This window comes from Microtus oregoni, unplaced genomic scaffold (genome assembly GCF_018167655.1).
Source record: "Microtus oregoni isolate MIOR12 unplaced genomic scaffold, Mior012 000016F_ref0000370, whole genome shotgun sequence".
NCBI classification, from domain to species: domain Eukaryota; kingdom Metazoa; phylum Chordata; class Mammalia; order Rodentia; family Cricetidae; genus Microtus; species Microtus oregoni.
In genome coordinates this window covers 42356407-42381879 of record NW_024543075.1, presented here as the reverse complement: position 1 = coordinate 42381879, position 25473 = coordinate 42356407, and the positions used below count along the sequence as shown (strand labels likewise).

General features: G+C 40.9%; 2 protein-coding genes across 2 annotated transcripts in view; one reads left to right on the top strand and one right to left on the bottom strand.

The window, feature by feature from the left end:
- The window catches only part of LOC121457407 (olfactory receptor 52Z1-like), a 42114-nt gene extending 33242 nt beyond the window's left edge, over positions 1-8872 (bottom strand). The window contains exon 1 of the mRNA XM_041666078.1: positions 8827-8872. Coding sequence (XP_041522012.1) covers positions 8827-8872 — 46 coding nt within the window. The remainder of the gene's footprint in view (positions 1-8826) is intronic.
- A 10681-nt stretch (positions 8873-19553) lies between these two features.
- On the top strand, positions 19554-24925 carry LOC121457406 (sperm motility kinase X-like). The gene is made up of 2 exons (XM_041666076.1): positions 19554-21143; positions 24752-24925. The coding sequence occupies exons 1-2, from the start codon at positions 19554-19556 to the stop codon at positions 24923-24925; spliced, it is 1764 nt and encodes a 587-aa protein (XP_041522010.1).
- The last annotated feature ends 548 nt before the right edge of the window (positions 24926-25473 follow it).

Sequence of the window (25473 nt, the reverse complement as noted above, 5' to 3'; positions counted from 1 at the left end):
TAGTAGGTCAGTATCCCAAGACTGTCCTCAATCTTAGGATCTAACTGCCTCCACCTCCTGAGTGCTAGGATAAAGGTATGTACTACAACACTAACTAGATGAATAGAACTTTAAAGATGAGACAAATTTGTTGGAGAAAATAAATTAGTGTGTATGCAAATAAAATTCTAGTGCCAGAATATTATTAAGGAAGCTGATCATAGAAAGTATCTTCAAGAAAAAAGACTTGAGAGATTTTGTAGAAAACAAAGAAATATGACACTTGCAGAACACAGGTCTGGCAGAGTAATTCGACTTTATTTTTAGTTATTGAGAATCAAGTTTTCTACTTGCCCAAAAGACTAGGTTGCAATAGCTTCTGAAAGAGAGAGAGTCAGTCTCCTTCAGGGACAAGCTCCCACATTAGTTACTCAGTCCCCAGTGGTCTGTGCCAAACACATGAAAGCATTAACAAAGCTAAATGGACTCATCAGGGTAGAAGTAAATGTGTATATGTAAGCAGGAGGTCACATGGGATAAAATGAGACACAAAGGGGAAGGGAGGTAGCAGGAGAGATTTAGAAGCAATCTTTCTGTGTGAAGTTCTCAAAAAGCACATGATATCCAAAAGATCTTAAAAGAACTAGTTGGTCAGGAATACTCAGAAAATAAAATATAAACACTGTATCCAGGTTTGAGGAATCGTTCTCCAAGTGACTAACAGTGTTTTCCTAAAGTTCAAGAAAACAGGAATGGAATAAATTTTGGAAATTGCTACTGTTGTTATAAAGAGAATTTTATTCTTTGGATTAAAATGATCCACCACAAAAGCAGTGCAAGGAATTGGGAAAGTCAGTAAGGAAAACAGTGGTGGTTTGATTATGTTTTGTACTGTTTTACTTTTAGGCTATCGATGACCAGTGTAGTTATAACAAGCCATAAATACTTGATGATGTAACATTCAAGTTCACAAAATAAAGTATTTACATAGACCTAAGCAGTGTTATTAAGGTAGAGAGAGGGCTCTTGGGGTAAGGTCAGCACACATTCAAGGCAAGGATGCTGTTTTTTTTTTTTTTTAAGAAAGTGTGACTTTTCATTTCAGAGTATTAGTTCTTCAAAGACACAAATTACTGGAGGTCAGTTCATGGGCCATTTATGGGTGATCACAAGTCAACAGTGCACAGATATTGCCTGAATACCCATTCACTCAGGACAGACTAGACACAGACCAAACACAAATCTGATCTTTAGAAACCAAGTCTATTTTTACAACTTAAAGGAGACCCTGGAAGGGAACAAGTGTGAGGTGATACAACTTACCTGGGCTGTTCCTGCACAAAAGACTCACATCAAGCAAAGCTTTCTGCTGTAACCTTGCCCTCACAGTAGCCCACCATATGATCACTAAAGCATTATAGAGCAGAAACAAGTCACATGACTTCAATCTGACCAATGAGAGCTTCCCAATTGGCTACCAATTCTGATTGGCTCCGTCTTGTATATGTCACCAATCAGGACACAGATCAGGATGCAAAATGTAAATTGGTTTGCTAGGAGACAGTTGGTGCCAGTCCTGGCAGGTTGAAGGCAGAGCTTTCACTTCAAGGACACCAGTGACAGACACAGTGCTCACAGACAGTACCCGAAGCCTGGAATTTGGAGGAGTTTCTGATCTACTCAAACAATACCAGGTACACACTGAGTGGCTGCTGTCTTCCGAGACTGTTTTGCTTTCATGGGACCCAAAATAGTCTCCTTGTTTGTAAAAACCACTTTTGAGTAGGGATTAGGATACAGGGTCCATGTTCCTACTGGTTGAGCAATCAGGAGACCAAGACTGGATTATGAGCTACCTAGGATTTGTATATCAATCTCTCATCTAGAGTCTGTGCTGGCATAGACACTGTGGACAGTTCCAGGGAAACTGCTGTCCTCCTCTGCCGTATCCTCAGTGTCCTGTCTTGTATTCCCTTGGAATTTACATTTTGAGACTGTCACATCACACATGACAAAGTCATCTTTTTTTGCAACTGTTTTCTGGAAAATGAGTAGAATTCATTATTGGAGCTATGGGCTTTATACCTTGTATCATCTTCATATATTATATTTGTCAAATTTATAATAGAATTATCTTTCTGTTCTTCAGTAATGAACTCAGCTTAATCATGGACATGACCTCCTTTATGTGTTGTTGAACTTGATTGAAAATTTGGATTACTTTAAAAAAATTGTCAAATCTTTGTACATAAAGTATTGGTTTATAATATCTGCTTATATTACATTTAGGGTTATTGTGTCCTATTTATCTATTTTGCTGTGTGATTTATCTGTCCACAAAACCCATATAGAAGTCAGAGGAAACTTGTGGGTGGAAGTCAGTGCTGTATTTTTTATCATGTAGTGTCAAGAGGGAAAACTCATGTCACCGTGCCTGATAGTATGTGCCTGTATGCTATTTAGAACAAGTTGGAAAGTGTTTTATTTTTCTTCTCCCTTATTGAATATTGGATATTAGTCTTAATTTTTTAAACATAATGTAGAATCCATACATGAATTCATTCATACTAGTGTTTCATTTTTTGACATTTCTTAATTAAAAGTCTTTTATACAATATACTTCAATCATTTTCCTCATTACTCAGTTTCTCCAAGAATTTTCGAATCTCACTTCCTGTATATCATTATGGCCTCCCTCTCTTTCTATAAAAAAGAAAAATCAAAATATGTAATTAAGACCTGTAAAATACCCACAAAAATTAGCCCAAAAGTCAGCCACATTTTTTACTTGAGTTAATTCTGTGATTGCCAATGATTTCAGGGCATGGATCCCACCAATAAGAGTCATTAACATAACCAGTGAGAATCTATTAGAGGACACTGATTCTTCCTATGCCATCAAGAAACAATCATAGATGTGGTTCAGGATTTAACCCAGTTTCCACTTCCTCTTTCAAATGACAGAACCAAATCCCACTTGACCCTTTGTATGCTTCTGTGTACTTCTAGTCTCTGCAAGCTCATGTGTTCATGGGCCCTGTTGTACCTGGAATACGCTACTTCTTATATAACCCGTCAGACACACATGCTAGACTCTGATGTCAGGTTCTGCTACAGTTTCCATTTCCCTAAAACAAAACTTTACACACAAGACTAGCTTTACACACTGTCCTGCAGAGTCTCCCACCCTACAGACACAGCCACCTAAAGTATGGTTGGGTGTCAGGTACTTCTCAGAATCTCCTCTTCCATAGCCACTAACACAAATACACACATGATGTGTTTTCTCCCTAATAATTAAAACACATAAAGACACACACACTAGAGTGCATGCATACATGCCTCACACACACATGCATGAATGCCATAGTTTGTATCAGATTCTGTATGTTATCGCCTCACAGACAAAGCTTACATAAACATAAATTGTAATAATGTAAATTATATAAGTCTTTCTATGTATCTCCTCCCCTATACTGAAAATCACCTATGGCTAAGTAACAATTCCTCAAGAGTATCATTGAATAAAAAACCAAACCCATGGTATTAAGCCCTGAAAATATACACAGGGATAGTTGCCATGGCCTCTCTGTTTCTCCCTGTCCTACAAAGTCCCACATGCAAGAACTCAATATATCTCTTTTCCTGTGCATATTTGTGTGCATAATTTATCTATTCAGATTTGGCAACTCAGCAGTCCCTGACACCTATTTGTGTACGTGTGTGTATATTTATCTACAGGGCAAGATATGGCTAATTGACTGTCATTCCTTGAAGGCGTAAGTCATAAACAATCCCACACCAGTTTGGAATTATGATTAACAGGGTGGTATTTATTTAAAGGGGAAAAATCTTACAGATCACCGTCCCAGACAACAGCCCTCTGTGCAATCAGGAAGAAGTCTAGTCACCGGAACCAGAGCAGGAAGCAAAAAATAGCGAGAAGGGAAGTAGCTGCTTTTTTAAAGGGAGAGAGACCACACCCCAATGGGCTGGTATCTCAGCGGCTATTGGCTAGAGGAGCGGAAGGACCTCCCGCAACAATTCCTATCCATGTGACTTTGCCTATGTAGGGGAAAAAGTTAGGAACTGACAACATGTGCCCATACATCACTGTAGTTCACATACAATGGAATGTATTCAGACTCTCTTATGCTCAACATTCAGTGTTAGATAAAAGAACATTCTACACATACATAAATTCTACACATACATAAATACACACCTTGAGACACTCATGTATTCACATTCAATTACACAGTCACATAGGCATGCAGTCATAAACACATAAGAGTAGGTGCCAGGTCCTGCTAAGTATCTATTCCTTTATATCAAAAGCTCCACACATATGGCTAGGAATCTTGTCTGGCTCGGTACTAAGATTTCTATAGTAACAGCTGCACATTCACACTCACTCACACACACACATATACACACACATACACTACTAGGCAACATGTCCAAAGGACCCATAGTACTTCAAAAAACTGTCAGAAATCCAAGAAATAAATTCCTATTGTCAAAGGCGTCATACATGTCTATGTGTCAGTTCATTCTCAATAACACCTCCGCTCAAGCAAAGGTACACAAACAAATGCCTAGCTAGGGGTAACATTATACTGGGTATACCCTTTGCTACAGAAAATGCCATACTTATACCCAGGGATGGTATTAGGTCATCTTAGGTGTCCACAGTTTTTCAACAAACACCGATGAAGACATATGTTGCGTGAGGTCCTTCCGCTCCTCCAGCCTATACCCTCTGAGATACCAGCCCATTGGGGTGTGGTCTCTCTCCCTTTAAAAAAGCGGCTACTAGCCGGGCAATGGTGGCGCACGCCTTTAATCCCAGCACTTGAGAGGCAGAGACAGGCGGATCTCTGTGAGTTCGAGACCAGCCTGGTCTACAGAGCTAGTTCCAGGACAGGCTCCAAAGCCACAGAGAAACCCTGTCTCGAAAAACCAAAAAACCAAAAAAAAAAAAAAAAAGTGGCTTCTTCCCTTCTCGCCCCTTTTTGCTTCCTGCTCAGTTTCTGGCAACTAGACTCCTTCTTGATTGCACGAGGGCTGTTGTCTGGGACGGTTATCTGTAAGATTTTTCCTCTTTAAATAAATATCACCCTATTAATCATAATTCCAAACTGGTGTTGCATTGTTTGCAACTTAAGCCTTCAGACATACACACACACACGTACACACACTAGTATATGCTATATCAGTTCCTGACTTTTCCTATCCAGAGCATACACAACATGCATACACATATTGCAAAGGGCAAATCGTTTGTTCCCAGATGCTTATCTGCAAAATAACCACATAGTAACTGTATTGATTAAAACACTAGTTGGCCCATTAGCTATAGCTTCTTATTGGCTAACACTTATATCTTAATTTAACCCATCTCCATTAATCTGTGCATCATCATGAGGTCATGGCCTGCCAGCAAAATATCAGCACTCTATTTCCAGTGGTGGCTCCATGACTTCTCCTGACTCTGCCTTCTTACTCCCAGAATTCAGTCCAGTTTTCTCCACCTACCAAAGTTCTGCCCTATCAACAGGCCAAGGCAAGTTCTTTATTCATTAATGGTAATCACAACACACACACACACACACACACACACACACACACAAACACACTAGTATATGCTATATCAGTTCCTGACATTTTCCTACTCAGAGGCAGAACCTCACAGAAAACCTGGAATGAAATCAGATTCAGATAGTTATAGCCTACCCTACACAAACACACCAAGGAGAGAGAGAGAGAGAGAGAGAGAGAGAGAGAGAGAGAGAGAGAGAAGGGTAGAAACAAAAGAACTTGAGACCAGAAGATAGGAAGATAGGTATCAGGTTCAATATGTATTCCTCCCCCATAGTCACACTATATCCTGGTGCCAGGTTCTGATACATTTCCCATTTCTTACAACCAACGCCTCACAAAGTCTAGGTGTCATTTTTATACAATGTAACCCCACCCTTACAAGCACAACTCACTATGCACGGTTTGGTGTGATATACTGCACAGAATCCTCTTCTATCGCCACACATGAGTAGTTGTAGGTCATTTGAGGTATACCCTGCCTAACAAGTAAATCACCCATAAATACACACACACACACAGCACAATTACAACCAAAACATCACAAATATTGGCACTGCATATCTGTGTGTCTGGCTCTTCATGTAAATTCCTCTCTGTAGGTAAAAATTCACAAAATGTGACTACTATTTGAGTGGTCTGCTTGGCACAATCTCACGCACAACTCACATCCCTACCACACAACTTGATGTGAAATATTATTAGGTGTCCTTTCTCCTGTAGCCAAAGCCTTGTACACAAACATGGCTGTGTCAGGGTCACCACATATTTCCTCTCAAGTATCCAAAGCTCCCAAACCACATGAAGTTATGTTTCCCCTACTGCTAATTACACCTCCACTACAGCAAAAGTCCCACTTACACATACAGATCAAATTATCCAGCCTTGCCAGGCAGTGGTGGTGCATGGCTTTAATCCCAGCACTCGGGAGGCAGAGGCAGGCGGATCTCTGTGAGTTCGAGTCCAGCCTGATCTACAAAGGGAGTTCCAGGACACGCTCCAAAGCTACAGAGAAATCCTGTCTTGAAAAACCAAAAAAAGAAAAAGAAAAGCGAATTATCCAGCATTGCTAGGTAGCTCTTCACCTCCATGTTTTTACTCGCATCTGAAGAATGGAAGCTAAGAACAGTATATGTAAAGAACTTTCAGCATTTCTCTTTCTTGATCTGGACTCACTCACCCAACATAAACTCCTCCTAATCCATGCTTTTTCCTAGGAAGGTGGCTCACTAACAAAAAGGGTTAATGTGCTGAGCATCTGAAAGTAGGCTTGTGACTTTGCAGTGGATGACCAGTTAAAGGACACATTTTCATTTCTAATATGGGAGATCCCAGTCCACTGTGAGAGACTCTACTCCTTCAAGACAGTCCTTAGTTGTATAACAAAGTTGAGTAATCCCTAAAGAGCAAGGCAGTAGCCAAATTTGCTCTTTTCTGCCTCAGCTCCTGTTTGAGTTATGATAAAACTTCCCTGAGTGACAAACATTGATCAGAACATGTAAGCCAAATAAACTCTTTCTTCCCCACATTGTTTTCGTCATGATGTCAATCAGCAAGAGAACACATAGTAGGTCAGTATCCCAAGAGCATCCTCAATCTTAGGATCTTATTGCTGCCACCTCCTGAGTGTTGGGATGAAGGTATATACTACAGTACTAACTAGAATAGAACTTTGAAGATGAGATAGATCCATGGAGACAATAAATCAGTCTGTAGGCAAATAGAATTCTGTATCAGGATATTATTGAGGAAAATGATCATAGTAAGTATTTACAAGAAGATGAACTTGAGAGACTTTAGAGAAAAGAACTAGTTGCAGGTTGCACAGGAATACTGAGGAAATGTACAAAATGTATCCAGGTTGAGGACTAGTTCACACAGTGTATGAAGCTGCGAAATTTAGGGGGCATATTCGATCTACTCTAGAAAATCCAGGTACAGCCTGATTGACTGCTCTCTTCTAGGACCATTTTGCTTTTATGGGACCCAAAATGTTATCTCTGTTTGTCAAAACCTCTTTCGAGTGGGGAATAGGCCACTCGACTTTTTTTCTACTACCAGGCTAATCAGGAGCCCATGTCTGGTTTCTGAGCCACCTAGTACTCTGTTCATCACTCTTTTGTCTAGAGTCTGTGCTCACTGTGAAATGCAGGCCTCTTCCCAGAACACTGTGGACCATTCTAGGTTGACTAAAGTCCTCTTCCATGTCCTCAGTAGCCTGTCTTATGTTCTCTCAAAATTTACATTTTGAGAGTCGCATGTCACACATAATAAAGTCATCTTTATTTGCAGCAGTTAGTTTTTGGGAAAATACTTAAATTTCATTATGGAAGCTATGGGCTTTTTAACCTCTATCTTCTTCATATGATTTATTTGTCAACTTTTTTGTTAGAATTGCCTCTCTGTTCTTGAGTAATGAACTCAGTTTGAACATGAACATGGCCTTCTTCATGCGTTATTGAACTTGCTGGAAAATTTGGATTTCTCTCAATAAGGATTGAACATAAACTGTTGATTTACATTTTCTGTTTATTATACATTTAAAGACATTTTGTTTTATTTATTTGTTTTCATGTGTGTGTATTAATCTTTCTGTGCCACAGCACACACACACATATATGTAAGAGGAAAACTTGTGGGTCAAAGTCAGTGCTGTTTTTTTTTTTTGATTATGTGAGATAAAGGGAGGAAAGCTCAAGTCATCATGTCTGTTGTAGGCTCCTGCATGCTGTGTAGAACATGTTGGAAAGGGTCTCCTTCCTTTCTCCTTATCGAATAATTGGATCAATATTAGTGTTAATTCTTTTTAAAAGTCAGGTAGACTCCATACATGAATACATTCATGCTAGTTGTTCATTTGATTGACAGTTCATCATCGAAAATCTCATATACAATGTACTTTTATCAAATTTCCCGTTACACAATTCCCCCTGAACCCTCCCTTCTTCCCCTCCCATCCAGAGTTATACTAGAGTCATACACTCTTTCTATTAAAAAAATCAAAAGATAAAATAAGCAGTTGAGACCTATGAAAAGTTCCACCCACAAAGTAAAAGAACCCACAGTCTGCCACATTTTTATTGAGTTTATTTTATGTTTGTCGATGTTTCCCGTACATAGTGCTGCCAAGAGGAGTGGTTAAGATACATAGTGAGAATCCATTGAAAGAAACTATTTCTTCCTTTGACAGCAGGAAATGATTACAGATGTGTCCTTGCTTGGGGATGGAACCCTATTTTCACTTACCTTTTTCAATGAGCGAACTCCCATCTGACTTGAACCTTGTATGCATTGCTGCAGTCTCTGTGGGTTCATGTTCATCAGTTTCCTTGTTTCCTTGGAATCATCTATACCTCTGGCCCTTAGTATCTTTCTGCATCCTCTTCTGACTAGCTCCCTGAAACTTGAGGGAAAGTTTTCATGAAGCCTTCATACATGGACTGAGTATCACAAAACCTCACACACCCTCTACATTGTTTGCGAATGTCTGTGTTAATTCCGTCTTCCACAAAAACAGGGTTCACTGTGTGGGTTGTTTGAGACATTGATCTCTTTGTGTCGTAGTCTGTCATCAAAAGTAATTTTGTTCACTGTATCCCTGTAGCAGAATAATAGTCATAGGTTTTCTCATAGCCCATGACCTATCCACAGAGTTTCTTCTTCATGTGAGCAGTATCAGTAATGGTGTCTATCTCCTGGAGTGGCCTTAAATCCAATCAAAAGTGGCGGATTATTGCCACAGTGCTTGTACCACTATTACGTCAGTCCATTTTGCAAGTGGGACCCTGTTGTCCTTAAGTTACAGCTGGGTTGTTGATGACTATCTTTCTCCTTCAGCAAAACAGTGAGTACACTTCTGTATCATGAATATCAGTCAGTAGGGGTGAAGCTTCATGAATGTATGACAGCAATAGTACAGGGCAATAAAGTTGCATATTAGCAATAGACTTGGCAGTAGAGGTGAGAATTGGGGCTTTCATAGGGGCCCATTTTCTTTCTTTTCTTTTTTTTTAATTGAGAAAAGAAAAAAAAACCAATTTCCTCCTCCTCCCAGCCTCCCATTTCCCTCCCCCTCCTCCCACCCTTCTCCCCCTCCCCCCACTCCTCTCCCCCTCCCTGTCCAGCCCAAAGAGCAGTCAGATTTCCCTGCCCTGTGGTAAGTCCTAGGTCCTCCCCCCTCCGTGCATTTCTAGGAAGGTGAACATCCAAACTGGCTAGGCTCCCACAAAGCCAGCACATTACGTAGGTTCAAAACCCCGTGTCATTGTCCTTGGGTTCTCATCAGCCCTCATTGTTCGCCGTGCTCAGGGAGTCCAGTTTTATCCCATGCTTTTTCCGTCACAGTTCAGCTGGCCTTGGTGAGCTCCCAATAGATCAGCTCCACTGTCTCAGTGGGTGGGTGCTCCCCTCGTGGTCCGGACTTCTTTGCTCATGTTCTCCCTCCTTCTGCTCCTCATCGGGACCTTGGGAGCTCAGTCCAGTGCTCCAGTGTGGGTCTCTGTCTCTGTCTCCATCCATCAACAGATGAAGGTTCTATGATGATATACAAGATATTCGTCATTATTGCTCTAGGATAGGGTCAATTCAGGTTCCCCATCCTCAGCTGCCCAAGGAACTAACTGGGGACCTCGGCTTGGGTATCTGGGAGCCACTCTAGGTTCAAGTCTCTTGCCAACCCTAAGGTGGCTCCCTTAACTAAGAACCGTGCTTCCGTGCTCCCCCATCCAACCTTCCTTCATCCCAATCCTCCCCCTTCCCCAAGCTCCGCCCATTCTCCCCCTCTCCCCCCTCTCTCCCCATCTCCCCTTACCCCCATCCCACCACACCCCCAAGATCTCAATTTTCTCCCCGGCAATTTTGTCTTCTTCCCATAGCCCAAGAGGACAACTATATGCTTTTCCTTTGGTTCACCTTCTTACTTAGCCTCTTTGGGATCACCAAGTGTAGACTCCGTGACCCTTGTTTGTGGCTAGAAACCAATTATGAGTGAGTACATCCCATGTTCATCTTTTTCGGTCTGGGATACCTCACTCAGGATAGTGTTATCTATTTCCATCCATTTGCATGCAAAATTTGAGAAGTCATTGTTTTTTAACGCAGCATAGTACTCTAATGTGTAGATATTCCACACTTTCTTCATCCATTCTTCCATTGAAGGGCATCTAGGTTGTTTCCAGGTTCTGGCTATTACAAATAATACTGCTATGAACATAGTTGAACAAATGCTCTTGTCATGTGATAGGGCATCTCTTGGGTATATTCCCAGGAGTGGTATTGCTGGGTCCAGGGGTAAGTTGATCCCGAATTTCCTGAGAACCCGAAACACCGATTTCCAAAGTGGTTGCACAAGATTACATTCCCACCAGCAATGGATGAGGGTTCCCCTTCCTCCACAGCCTCTCCAGCAAAGGCTATCATTGGAGTTTTTTATTTTAGCCATTCTGACAGGTGTAAGATGATATCTCAAAGTTGTTTTGATTTGCATTTCCCTGATTGCTAAGGAGGTTGAGCATGACCTTAAGTGTCTTTTGGCCATTTGAACTTCCTCTGCTGAGAATTCTCTGTTCAGTTCAGTGCCACATTTTTTAATTGGGTTAATTAGCATTTTAAAGTCTAGTTTCCTGAGTTCTCTATATATTTTGGAGATCAGACCTTTGTCTGTTGCGGGGTTGGTAAAGATCTTCTCCCAGTCAGTAGGTTGCCTATTTGTCTTGGTGACAGTGTCCTTTGCTTTACAGAAGCTTCTCAGTTTTAGTAGGTCCCATTTATTCAATGTTGCCCTTAAAGTCTGTGCTGTTGGGGTTACACATAGGAAGCAATCTCCTGTGCCCATCTCCTGTAGGGTACTTCCCACTTTCTCTTCTATCAGGTTCACTGTGTTCTGACTGATAGTGAGGTCTTTAATCCATTTGGACTTGAGTTTTGTGCATGGTGATAGATATGGGTCTATTTTCATTCTTCTACAGGTTGACATCCAGTTATGCCAGCACCATTTGTTAAAAATGCTTTCTTTCTTCCATTGTATACTTTTGGCTCCTTTATCAAAAATGAGGTGTTCATAGGTTTGTGGATTAAAATCCGGGTCTTCTATACGATTCCATTGGTCAACTTCTCTGTTTTTATGCCAGTACCACACTGTTTTCATCACTGTAGCTCTGTAATAGAGTTTGAAATCAGGGATGGTAATGCCTCCAGACAATCCTTTATTGTATAGGATTGTTTTGGCTATCCTGGGTTTTTTGTTTTTCCATATAAAGTTGATTATTGCCCTCTCAAGATCTGTGAAGAATTTTTGGGACCCTTATGGGGATTGCATTGAATCTATAAATTGCCTTTGGTAGAATTGCCATTTTCATTTTCTGCTATGAAAATGATAGAACACAATTTTGTCACTGGACCCAAATTTTTTTCTTGCAATTTTTAAATTGCAATTTAATTGAATGTTGAACTATGATTCTCATTATTGATCTGTTTAGGTTTGGTATATTACACATATTTCGAAATTTGCCTTTTCCTAATAGATAGGTTAGTCATTGATTCTTTTCTATACTTAAGGTAACATTTTCCTCCTTCTTGATATCAGAGTTTAGTTTTAAGTTGATTGCATGTACACAGTCTTATAGAATCATATTATACTGGGTTTGATTGATATGCCTGGGAGGCCTGCCTTTCCTGAGGAGAGATGGTGGTAAAGTAAATCTGGGAAAGAGAGGTGAGAGCAAAGGGGAAGAGAGGGAAAATTAGGGTCAGAGGGAATATATGAGATAAGAATAAATATTTAACATGACTATTAAAAAAAGAAAGATAAAAGTACTAGTAAACTTAAGGAATTTGAATTATCAATGGGTTGACATTATTGACTCCTTAACAGCCTTTTTGTTTTATCTCTATGTAGAAAACAGAGAAACCTTGGGACATTGGCTTCAAACGTTTTATGTTAACAGGAAACATCACACCTGTTACACCTGCCCTTAAAGAACATGGGTACTTGGTGGGGAGGGGCAGTATAAAACAATGTAAATTGAATAATCATGTATAAAATTGTTAAAGAATATTAAAAGATGAAAATTAAAATTTGAATTAAGTTGAAAATAGGCACATGGTTTAAATTATATCATCAATGCCATAGATATCTGAAAAAATATTTTATCAATTAGTTTGCATGAAAGCAAGTGGCTAACACAGAATGATATTCCACATTAAAGACCACTTTTCAGTATCAAAAAGAATGATATCATCATATTCACCAAAGAAGCTCAGAGAAAATATAAAATCTTGTAACTGAAAACTAGACAAATTTGATGGCACAGACTGTTAAAGAATTATTGGTAATGGAAATATTTTTATAAGAAATTTCAATTCTTTCCCTCAGCATAAAGTAGCATTTGTATATTACATATCATAATTCATACGGTTCGCTCTGATTTAGTTATATCTTCAGGGATGTTGATCCGCAAGTTACTATTTGTAGTCTATAATTTCCTAAGTGTCTCTGATTCTATAATTTCCATTGTTCCAGCTAATGGAAAGAAGCAAAATTCTTCTCAAGAATTGTAAAGTAATGGTTTTGTTTTCATAAAATTATTAATAAATTTTGCCTTCAGAAATGTTTACAAAATAGATATGTTATCATCTACATAGCAAAATAAAATCTCTGATTAGTGAATAATAAAAATTTTTCCAAATGATTCTTTAGTCATCACCATTTTATTTTATTGAAATTTATAGAGCTCTACATATTTCTCTGCTCCCCTCTCCCCTTCAACCTTCCCCTCAGGTCCAAAGCCAAGAAAACTAGCCTACAGACCATAATCCCAAAGAACTTTGACAACAATGAGGACACTAAGAGACACTGACATAGATCTAATCTACATGGAAAGTAGAAAGTGGAAAAAGACAAGATCTCATGAGTAAATTGGGAGCAGTTGTAGCCATTTTTGCTGTAACAGGACCGAATGTGGCTAAAGACTTCAACAGTATTTTCTCCTACTTGATCAGTTTTGGTAAGGTTGCATTAAAAAAAAAAATAAAAAACCGAGAAAAAAAACGAGGAAAGTCAGTAAGGAAAAGAGTGGTTTGATATAGTTGTGTTTAGTGCTGCTTTAATTTTAGGCTATTAATGACCAGGGTCGGTATAACAAGGCATGAGTAGTTGACAATGTAAGGTTAGAGTTTATACAGCAAAGGCTTTTACATAGACCGAAACACTGCTCTTAAGGAAAGATCTGCATGCACTCAATAGATGGATGCTGGATTTTGAAAAGAGCCTGACTTTTCGTTATAGATTATTATTTCTTTGAAGACAAAAATTTCTGGGGTTCTGTTGATCTTGTATTTATGGGTGTTCACAAGACAACAGTGCACCAATATAGCCTGATGATCCTTTCACTAAGGAAAGCCAAGAAAAAGACAGCACAAATCCCATCTTCAGAAACAAAGTCCATTTTCACAACTGAAAGGGAATCCTGGAAAGGAAGAAGTGTGCATGTGATGCTGACCAGCGTCGCAACACAAAAGACACAAAAAACAAAGCCTTCTGCTCTAATTCTGTTCTCACAGGACTCCGCGTGCAGTCAAAGCATTCTCGTGCAGACATGCATCCCATGATTTCAACCTGGCCAATGAGGGAGTCCTGATTGTCTACCCAATTCGATTGGCTCAGTTCTGTACACGTCACCAATCAGGTTACAGATCAGGATGCATAGCACGAGCTGAGTGGCTACCAGACAGTTGGTGCTAGTCCTGGAAGGCTGAAGGCGGAGCTTTCACTTCGAGGACACCAGTGGCAGAGGCAGGACCTACAGAGAGTGTATGAAGCCACTCTTGGAGGAAGACTTTCTGATCTACTCCAACAACATCCGGTACAGCCTGATTGACTGTAGTCTTCCAAGAAGACTTTTGCTTTCATGGGACCCACACTATTCTCTTTGTTTGTCAAAATAACTTTGGGGTGTGGATTTGGTCACTGGCCCTTGTTCCTACTGGTTGATTAATGAGGATCCCAAGCCTGGATTCTGAGCTACCTACGACTCTGTTCATCACTGCTGTGTCTAAAGAGTCTGTGCCAGCTGAGACACCCAGGTCCCAAGACCGTGAACTGCGCCCGACTAACCAATGTCCTCGTATGGGTACTCAGTGGCATGTTTTAGGTTCCCGCAAATTTTACATTTTGAGACTACCACGTCACAAATAACAAATAACATCTGCATTTGCAGCAGTTTTCCGAAAAATGATTAATTTAATTATTGGAGCTATAGGCCTTGTAAACTGTATCCTCTTCATAAATTGACTTGTCGTCTTTTATGTTATAATTGTCTTTCTGTTCTTCAGTAATGAACTGAGCTTGAGCATGAACATAACTGGTTTCATGTGCTGTTGAACTTGCGGGAAAATTTCAAGTATTTTTAATATGAATTCTCATGTCCAAGTACATAGACTGTTGGATAATAATTTTTTATTTTACGTTAAGCAATATTTTCTTCTATTTATTTATTTAGATACATGTGTATTTATCTGTCTGTGCCACAACACACTGTTTTTTTTTAATTGAGAAAAGGAAAAAAAAGTTTCAGCATCCTCCCAGCCTCCCATTTCCCTCCCCTGCACCCACCCTTCTTCCCCTCCCCCCACTCCTCTCCCCCTCCCTCTCCAGTCCAAAGAGCAGTCAGGGTTCCCTGTCCTGTGGAAAGTCCAAGGTCCTCCCCCCTCCGTCCATGTCTAGGAAGGTGAACATCCAAATTGGCTAGGCTCCCACAAAGCCAGAACATGAAGTAGGATCAAAACCCCATGCCATTGTCCTTGGCTTCTCATCAGCCCTCATTGCCGGCCATGTTCAGAGAGTCCGGTTTTATCCCATGCTTTTTCAGTCATAGTCCAGCTGGCCTTGGTGAGCTCCCAATAGATCAGCCCCACTGTCTCAGTGGGTGGGTGCACCCCTCGTGGTCCCGACTTCTTTGCTCATCTTCTCCCTCCTTCCGCTCCTCATTGGGACCTTGGGAACTCAGTCCAGTGCTCCAGTGTGGGTCTCTGTCTCTATCTCCATCCATCACCAGAAGAAGGTTCTATGGTGATATACAAGATATTCGTCAGTATTGCTATAGGATAGGGTCATTTCAGGTTCCCTATCCTCAGCTGCCCAAGGAACTAACTGTGGACATCGCCTTGGGCTCATGGGAGCCACTCTAGGTTCAAGTCTCTTGCCAACCCTAAGGTGGCTCCCTTAACTAAGAATTGTGCTTCCCTGCTCTCCTATCCAACCTTCCTTTATCCCAATCATCCCGTTTCCCTAAGTTCCCCCCATCCTCCCCTTCTCATTTTTCTCTCCCCATCTCCCCTAACCCCCATCCCAGTGTGGAATATATACACATTAGAGTACTGTGCTGCGGTAAAAAACAATGACTTCTCGAATTTGTCATGCAAATGGATAGAAATAGAAAACACTATCCTGAGTGAGGTAACCCAAACCCAAAAAGATGAACATGGGATGTACTCACTCATAATTGGTTTCTAGCCATAAATAAGGGTCGCGGAGTCTATAATTGCTGAATCTAAAGAAGTTTAAGAAAGTGAACCCAAGGAAAAACATATAGTTATCCTCTTGGCTATGGGAAGTACACAACACACTCTTATGGAAGTCAGTGTATTATAACAACATGTTGTTTCAAGTTAGAAAAGCTCAAATCGCCTGGTCTTGTAATAGGCTCCTATAGGCTATGTAGAGCATATTGAAAAGTGTCTTTTCCTTCTTCATCATTGAACAGTTATATAATTTTTTTGAAAGTCATGTAGAATCCATACATGAGAGAATTCATATCAGTCTTTTATTTTCTTGACAATTTATCATTGAATGTCTTATATGCCATGTATTTTGATCATTTTCCCATTCCCAATTTCCTCCAACACCATCCTATCTTCCCATAACACCTATGGTTATGGTCTTATACACTTTCTATTATATAAAATCACAAAAGCAAAAGAAAAAAATAAAATAAAAAATTAAGACCTATAAAATTTACCCCCAAAAGAACAATGAGTCCAAAATCTACCACATTTCTATTGAGTTGATTTTGTGTTTGCCATCAATACCGGGGTATGGGTCCTACCAAGAGGAGTGGTTAAGTTACCCAGTGAGAATCCATTGGAGGAAACTGGTTCTTCTTGCCATCAGGAAACAAATGCTGATGTTTTCCTGGTCGGGAATGGAACCCTATTTCCCCTCTTCAGTGACAGAGCCCCCATCTGACTTGAACCTGTATATGCTTGTGCGTATTGCAGCAGTCTCTGTGGGTTCATGTATTCATCAGTTTCATTGTTTTTTTGGAATCATCTATGACCTCTGGCCCTTAGCATCTTCCTTCCGCTCTTCTGACTAGCTCTGCAACTTGAGGTAAGGTTTTCATGAAGACTTCCAATTAGGACAGAGTATTATGAAACCTCTCACTCCCTCTCCATTGCTGTGAGCCTCGGGGTGAGTGTCATCTCCCATAAGAAAGGGCTTCACTGCTGTGGGGTGTTTGAGACATTGATCTCTTTGTGTAACAATCTGACATCAAAAGTAATTTTCTTCACTGTGTTCCTGTAGCTGAATAATAGTAGCAGGTTTTCCTGTAGCCCATGAACTATCCACTCAGTATCCACTCTTGTCCACGTGAGCAATGTCAGTAATGGTGCCAATCTCCTGGAGGGGTATTAAATCCAATCAAAAAGTGACTGGTTACTGTTATTGTACTCATGCCAATAGTACATCAGTCCATTGTGCAAGTGGGTCACTGTTGTCCTAGGGTTTGCAGCTGCGTGATGCTGATGATTATCTTTCTCCTTCAGTAGAATACAGAGTACTTTTCTGTATCATGAGTGTCAGTCAGAATTGGGGAGGCTTCTAACTGTTGAAGCACCTGCTCTACTACACCATGTCAGCTGTCATCCATGAGTGTTGTTTCAGCAATAGGACACAACAGTAACGTTGCATAAGAGCAAGAGTTTTGGCAGTAGGTGTGAGCATCGGGGTTTTCATGAGGCTGACTTTCTGCTGTGAAGAACAACCCAGTCATGTCACTGAACTCAAATGTTTTCCTTGTGATTTTTTTTCAAAGAATATTGAACTATATTCTCATTATTAATCTTCATAGGTTTTTATATGCCATCTTTTGAGATTTAAGAGGTTACATATACTTAGAAATTTGCCATTTGCTCCAGTTTCACAATTCATGGGACCATAGGTTTCCAAAATGCTTCCAAATGAAGGATCAGAGCACCAGGGAGTCAGGGACACCGTGGGTATCCAGCCTACAAAATCAATTGACTGGCACTCATAATTGCTCAAGTCAGGGAGCCTGTGAGACAGGGATCTTTCCTAGATCCTGTGCATATATGTTGTTTTCCATAGGCTTGATGTCACTGTGGGATTACTAACAGTGGGTGACTGTGGCTGCAAATCCTTAGGTCTAATTATGGTGCCTCTTCCTTCATCTAGGTATCTGAGTTCAGTCTTGATATGATAGTATGTACACAGTTTAATAGAAGAATATGATGGCGTGTTTGGTTGATGTCTCTGGGAAGCCTGCCCTGTTCTGTGGGGAGATCAAGGGACAGAAAACCTGAGGGAAGAGGCAGGAGAGCCTGGAGCAGGGGAGAGAGTGAAACCTGGGTCAGAGTATAATATATGGGAGAAGAATAAAAACTTCACATTACTGTTAAATAATGGAACGATAATATTATTAGGAAACTTGAGAAATTTGAATGAGAAATGTGTTGACACTATTGACTCCTAAATAGCCTTTTTGTTATATCTCTACATAGAGAAAAGAGAAATCTTGGGACATTGGCTCCATTATTATGTTTTCAGAAAACATCACACTTTTTACACCTGCCCTCAAAGTAACATTGTCAGATCTTTAAAAAGGAAAAAAAAATATAATAATGTAAATTCAATAATCATGTATGATATCAAAATTAAAAAATTAAAATCTCAAAAGCAGTTGTAAATGTACAAATAATTTAAAACATATGATTGATGCCATAGATTTCTGAAAAATGTCCTATCAATTATGTTTGCATGAAAGCAAGTGACTAATACAGAATAATATTCCACATTATTTAAAGACCACTTTCCACTATTGTATTGACAAGTGTGATATCATTATACTCACCAAACTATCTCAGAGCAAAATATACAATTGGCGAACAGTAAAATAGGTAAATTTGATGTCATAGGGTGATAAGGATTATGTAAGACTCCGGTAATGTAGAATGTTTTTCTTAGAAATGGCATTTCCTTTCTCTCAGCATAGGAGCAGATCTGCAAATTGTTCCTTACAATTCTTTCTACTCCCTCATTTTCGTTATTTCTGCCGGAATGATGATTATCTGCTCTCACTTGAACACTTTACTTTCACTACGAATGTTTGCCAAGTGTATATGTTAAAGAGAACTTAGCAGTGAAAAAAGTCTCAAAATTTTTCCTAAAGAGTGATTCAGAAATGGTTTGGTTTGCATAGAATTTTTAATTCATTTTCTCTTCAGATATGTTTACAGAATGAATAGAATATCATTTTCATACCAAAATAAAACCCCATGTTAGTTGTCAAAAAAAATGTCTTCCAAATGGTGTTTTAGAAGTAGCCATATTTACTGTAACAAGACCAAAACTTGACTATAAATTTAAACTGAACTTTCTCCTCTTTGATCACTTTTGGTAAAGTTGTTTCTGCTTTGCTTGTTCTTTTCAATAATTAAGCATTTATGTCGTTGCAATGTTCACTCTGGTCTATTTCCTTATGTTTAGTTCTCATCTTCAGTACGTTTCTCGGGATTTTTTTAGAGTTTGGCTTATTCTTATTTTCTGTGACCCAGAAGTTCACTGTAAGGTTGTTTGCATCTGTCACACTTGTCCATGAAGAAACAGAAAGCTAAAAACTTTACCCCTTAACTTGCTTCTCATTGTTTTTAATCTGATTTTCTCAGTTGGCGTTGGCATGGAAATTATCAAGAAGCTTTCGAGCAAGACCAGAGAGGAGGAGACCATGCAGCTGGACCTGAATGCCAGCACCTATGAAGAGGAGACAATTACAGATCACTATGTCTTACTAAATACCCTCGGCAAAGGGGCCTTTGCTGAGGTGAAGCTGGCTTGCCACCGCCTTACAAATATGAAAGTCGCAGTTAAAATCCTTGCGAATGGTGAGGAGCGTGACGGTAATAATAGGAAAGAACTCAACTTCATGAAAGAATTGGACCACCCATACATAATAAAGCTCTTCCAAATCATTAACAGCAAAGACCATACCTATATGGTGTTGGAGTTTGCTGCACATGGCGATCTAGTCACGCTCATTGAGGAGGGTGGACCTCTTCAGCAGAAACAGGCCCAACACATCTTCTGCCAGATTGTGTGTGCAGTGCACTACTGCCACGATAATGACATCGCCCACAGGGACATCAAGCTTGATAACATCCTGCTTGATGGCAAAGGAAACATCAAACTGTGTGACTTTGGCATGGCCGTCAGAGTCAGCTCTGGGCAGAGATGCAAGGGATTCTGTGGCACTATTGAATACTGTGCTCCAGAGCTATTTTCTGACACAGAGTATGATGCAAGGGCAGTTGACATCTGGAGCATGGCAGTGGTTTTATATGCAATGGTGACAGCGAGCTTCCCATTCAAAGCAAGAACCTATCCAGACATGAAGGAGGTGATGCTGAATCCCATATACTACATTCCTTACACACTCTCTCAAAACCGTTTGCTTATGCACCTCATTGTGCACTTGTTCACTGTGTACCCTGAGCAGAGGCCCACAATATATGACATTAGGCAGCACCAGTGGATCAGAGACAGGGAAGAATTTTGGAAACTCCCATCATCCTCAGAGTCATTCTGTAACAAACCAAATCCCAGCATTGTTCAGGCTATGTGGGGTATGGGCTACCATCCCAAGGCTATTAGTGATTGTCTACGTGAGAAAAAATTCAATAACATCATGGCCACATACCTAATTTTAAACCATGGATCACCTCAGGACCACACTAAATCTATCACTAATTCCTTGCAGGCCTGTGTGGCTGTGTCATCAGCAGATCCTCTCATGTCCCTTCCTCCTAAGAGGAGAGTGAGTGAGCCTGCCCTTCCCACCCTCGCCCTGCTGGCTGAACATCAGGGGCATGATGAGAAGTGTTCAAGCAAGCAGGGGAGCAGAAGTCTGAGCATGCCTGCCACCCTGTGCTGCCTGCTGGAGGAAGAAAATCCTCCCCACCCAGTACCCACAAGTTCTTCTGAGGTTACTCCTCTCCTGAGCAGAAGTCTGGCAGTAGGTAGCATGGTTTGCAATGAGTGGTCCTCAAGAAGCCCAGTATCTGAGTGCATTTCTTCTGCACAGTGTTTGTCCTGTGAGAAACCCCAGGAAGTTAGCACCCCAAAGAATAGCTCTGATGCTCAGAGTACACCCTCTGTAAGAAAGGAAAGGGAGACACCTCAGGGTATGAGCACCACTGAAATCCATGTCACTCAGAGATCTTCCCTTCAGACAACATCCAAGAACAACTTAAAAGGTGTCCTTCCCAAAGATGTAAGTGCAGCCTCTGCCAGCAGTCTGTCCAAAGGCTGGAAAAGGGTTAAGAAGAGAATTGGGAGTTGTGTGAGATTTCTGTGCTGCTGTCTGCCACTCTCAAGAAAAAGCTATGTTTCTCAGAAGAAAGAGGCACCACTGGAAGGAGAGAGCAGTGCAGGTGCACACACACAGCTAAATGGGGTGCCCAAGATGCACTTCAGTGTTTATTAATCTATATGATTTCTAATGTCCTTTGCGACCATCGTATGATAGTTAGGGTAGGTAAATTAGGAAATCTTATTTCAAAAGGAATGCTCCAAAACCCCACCACAACATTTACCCTGAAATGTTTAAGCTAAAGTAGACAATAGTTTATGGGAAGTAGAAGCTTTAGAGGCAGTCAGAAGTAGTGTTATCTAAAGGAAGAAAGAATTGTAGAGCATCAGAGGCTTTGAGGGAAGAAAGCCAAAAAGACCATGAAGAGTATAGGAAGAAGAGCCAACGGAAAACAGATGATCCAGAAGGATATATGAATCAAGAGTCTGAAGAATATATTTCAAAGTTCTTAAGACTGTGCCTTCCATAGGTCATTATCATCTTATGTACTGAGTCATTCTAGAAGATGAGGTTCTAGTTCTATTGACTGAGATAGCCAAATTGGGAGCCATGCAGGAAGTCCAGATGACAGAGTGTCGTGTACTCCAACAGAGAAGTCCAGCACCTACCACAGACAACCATTATTAAAAGGAGGTATGTCCAATGGCTGGCCTTCAATAGCATCATTCTCCGAGAGCAGCCTGTGCCAAAATTCTCCCCAAAGATACACTTGAATTAGAAGTCCCAATGTGCTGGTCTTCCATGACAAACAATATCAATATTAATTCATCTGTCTTTCCCTTCAAGGTCAAGGCCAAGAGAGATTTTTTTTTCCACACTGGACAGAAGTGAGTCTCCTCCTCCCTCCCTTCCCCTCCCTATGTTGTGTTTGCAGGCAGCCTGTATCCATTTCCCTCTTTTCACCTGAGACACACCCACTGCATGCTGGTTCAGTCTAGCTGTTGGTGAAGGGGCCATTACTTATGGGGTGCTTGTCAGAACCATATTTGTCTCCTAACAGGAAAGTGACAGCAAGCAGAAAGGAAATGGTTACCACTATAGAAGGAATTCTGGAATGTTGCTCCAGTTTGCAAGGTGGGTATTGTTTGATTGTCCTGATCCTGGGGAACAGTGAACACACAACTCAGTCTGCATTCTTGGAACTCCTTTTTAGTTAGATCCCACATCACGGGTCAGAGGGTCAGACCTAGACAGAATCTCGTTACTGTAGATTAGAAGCATTCTGCTAGGATCTTCTTGTGAAAGTTGCATTGGTGTTGTCATGGACACCCTCTATGCAGAACCAATGATGTAATGAAGAGTACACACTCAGAAGGGACTGAATACCAGGGCTTATCTGTGAGTCTCATGGCTGAAGGCAACCCTGAGACCACTAATTTCCATCCTGTTGTATTAGAGAGCTATCTGTGATGTGTTTTATCCTTGACACTGATCCACAGAAAGATAAGCGTGAGGCTGCCAGAGTCAACTGTTTTCAACTCCAGGGACATGGTCATTAAGCTCAAGATGCAGAGGAAACAAGGTAAGAGGACAGACAACAGAGTCATGGATTCAGAGTGATCTTGATATAAACTGGGGCAAGTAGCTCATCTTTCCCCTCTGCCCCTAGCTGCTATGGAGGAACAGATTGTGTATAACGGGTGAACATCATCTTACCCCTGTATGGAAGAACAATCACTGCAACTGGCAAGATGCTTAGTCTGTACTGGGTTGAAGAACCATGAGAACAAGAGTACAAACTGTCTTGCAATGAAAACCAGACTGGAGTGACAGGCCTTCTTGTTTATGTGGCCATACCTGCTCTGTATCAGTGGGTGATTACTAAGGCAAGTAGCATTTGTGATTTACTTTACTGAATGCAGTGCATGGGAAAGGAGACTTGGGTGCTGTAGCCAGATCATTGAAACCAAGGAGATACAACCAATGAGAATCATGGGATCCAGACTCACATGACAGACTCTCTACAAAGGCAAATCTCAGAATGATCAGTTGTGGTGTTTATTTTGACATTTGCCTTTGGACTAACGAGGACTTTCACTGATACTAAAGCAAGTATCTATCTTTAGCATTTTATCTGAGAGAACCAAAGTCAGGTGAGTTCTAGACCCCCACTTCCTTCACTTCCCTCCTTTACCACCTCCCTGTTAGATGAAGCAGGGGCAGGGTCCATGATTACCAGCCACTTGTAGCAGGAACTCCACACACTTCATCCCAAAGCTGTCCACAGGTGTCCTCCTCACAGAGCTCAAGACTGAGGCCTTAGATGCTCTTCTGGACATAACATATTTGGTTGGCACAATGATTAAGTACACCCACCAGCCACTTGAGACAGCTGTGATGAGTAGTTTGGTACAGGTGGGTCACATGGAGTTTCCCAAGTCAACTCCAGGTGTCTTATTGGTCACCCTTTCTCTCCTATTATCTGCAGGTTCTTTGGGACATCACCTTTTGTGGAAGCTCATTTTCACCAAGTATGTATCCTGTCTAATGTAGACAAGAGTAAGTGAGATAAGGTGCAGGAAGCAGAGTGCCTATATTTAGACATGCTGGTGGGAAAATGCTTTTCCTCCTTTGTTTCCAGAGCCTGATTCCTGAAAAGTTGCAGGGCTGTAATGAGGAATTATTCCCTGCCTTCTGCTGTCCCTGACACACCTTCATGATGTTGGCCTAGGGAATGTCACCTTGGATGACAATGAGCATTATATCTGCCTCTTTAGTCCCTGAATTTCATAAAGTAAACCTGCCATTATCTGCCAAGACCACAGATCGTGTGCCTGTGGATGTGGAACTCTCAGCCAGTTTTCTCATTGATCTGCAATATTCCATCTCTTGTAGGTGCCTGGCCACATCCTGAATCGTGTCCCCAAAGGATTCCTAACCTGAGGACTTGGACACTCAACACTGGTGTCAGCAATGAAAAAGGTCGTCTCTGAGTTCAGGAAAACTCAGAAGTTCTACACAGCTTCAGGAGGACATTCTGTGCAGGGCAGTGAGATGGCTCATGTTCCAGCATCCAGCTACAGAACCTGCTCCAATTCTCATCAAGATCTGAGGATAACAGAGGGATCCCCTAGGAAAGCCATCCAATGTATGTTACCTTTAAATCTCCAGCAAAGATTCCTGCTGTGTGTTTTTGGATAGTGTAAAAATGTCACCTATGCCTCTCTTTCCTCAGAGATGACCCTGGAAAACTACCTGAGCAGAGAAAGAACATGCCACTACAGAGCCTTGGGACACACGAGTGCATGTGTGCACAGCCTCTAAATTGGAGTTCCTGAAAAGGGCAGTGTCCTTGGACCTTCTCTGTCAGGCCACCATCTGGCAAATGTACATGATGATGGTACACTTGATGTCAGTCACTTATACTGAGAAAATACACAAACAACAAATACCAAAGTAGATTTCCTGCTGAATTTACACCAGTTGGCAAATGGAACATTTATTTTTTATCCAAAGAAATATAAACACTCAGAGACCCCTGTTTCTCCACTCTTGTCACTGTTGTTAAGCTGACAGATGGTTTCTCAGATAGACTAGAAATTGAAAATCTGGTCCCCAAGCACCGAAACATCAAAACGGGGTCTAATCCTAAAAGTGATGGAAGAGGACAGGAGCGACTCATCCAGACCCTGCACTTCTGGTTCCAGCCCTTCACACAAAGTCCCAGAGATCCACAGAGTTAGACAAAGAAGAAACAGAGATGGAAACATGGATTCAAACACAAATCCCACCTACATCGCATCAGCGGATTTTATCAGGCCACCTTTGGAAATCAAGGCAGAGAAAATGATCTGTCCACAAAAGTCTGCAAATATGCAAAAGTAAACAATAAGGAACCCATTAGAAAACTGAACACAAATTCAATTACTACAGCTGACCCCCATGCAAACACTACAAAATTCACATAAGAGATGCAGAAGAAATCCACATAAGTTTCAGCCTCTTAAGGAAGAAGACAGAGACAGCACAGAAGATAAACTCTGGCCACATAAGCTTTTATGACATTAGCCAAGAAAATACAAATGCTGAAGCATGGCTGAGGGAGACTGTATCGTAGGATATCTAGAGAAAGCCTGGACACTGTTGTCACAGCCCAGCAGACAACAAATACCTGTCCTAAGACATGATGATGGTTCAGTGCTATGCAGCAGGAAGGAGTGTCCAGGCTGATAACCAGATGTGTACTGCTCACCACTCTTACACCCATGGGACCCTCAACGTTACTGCGTAA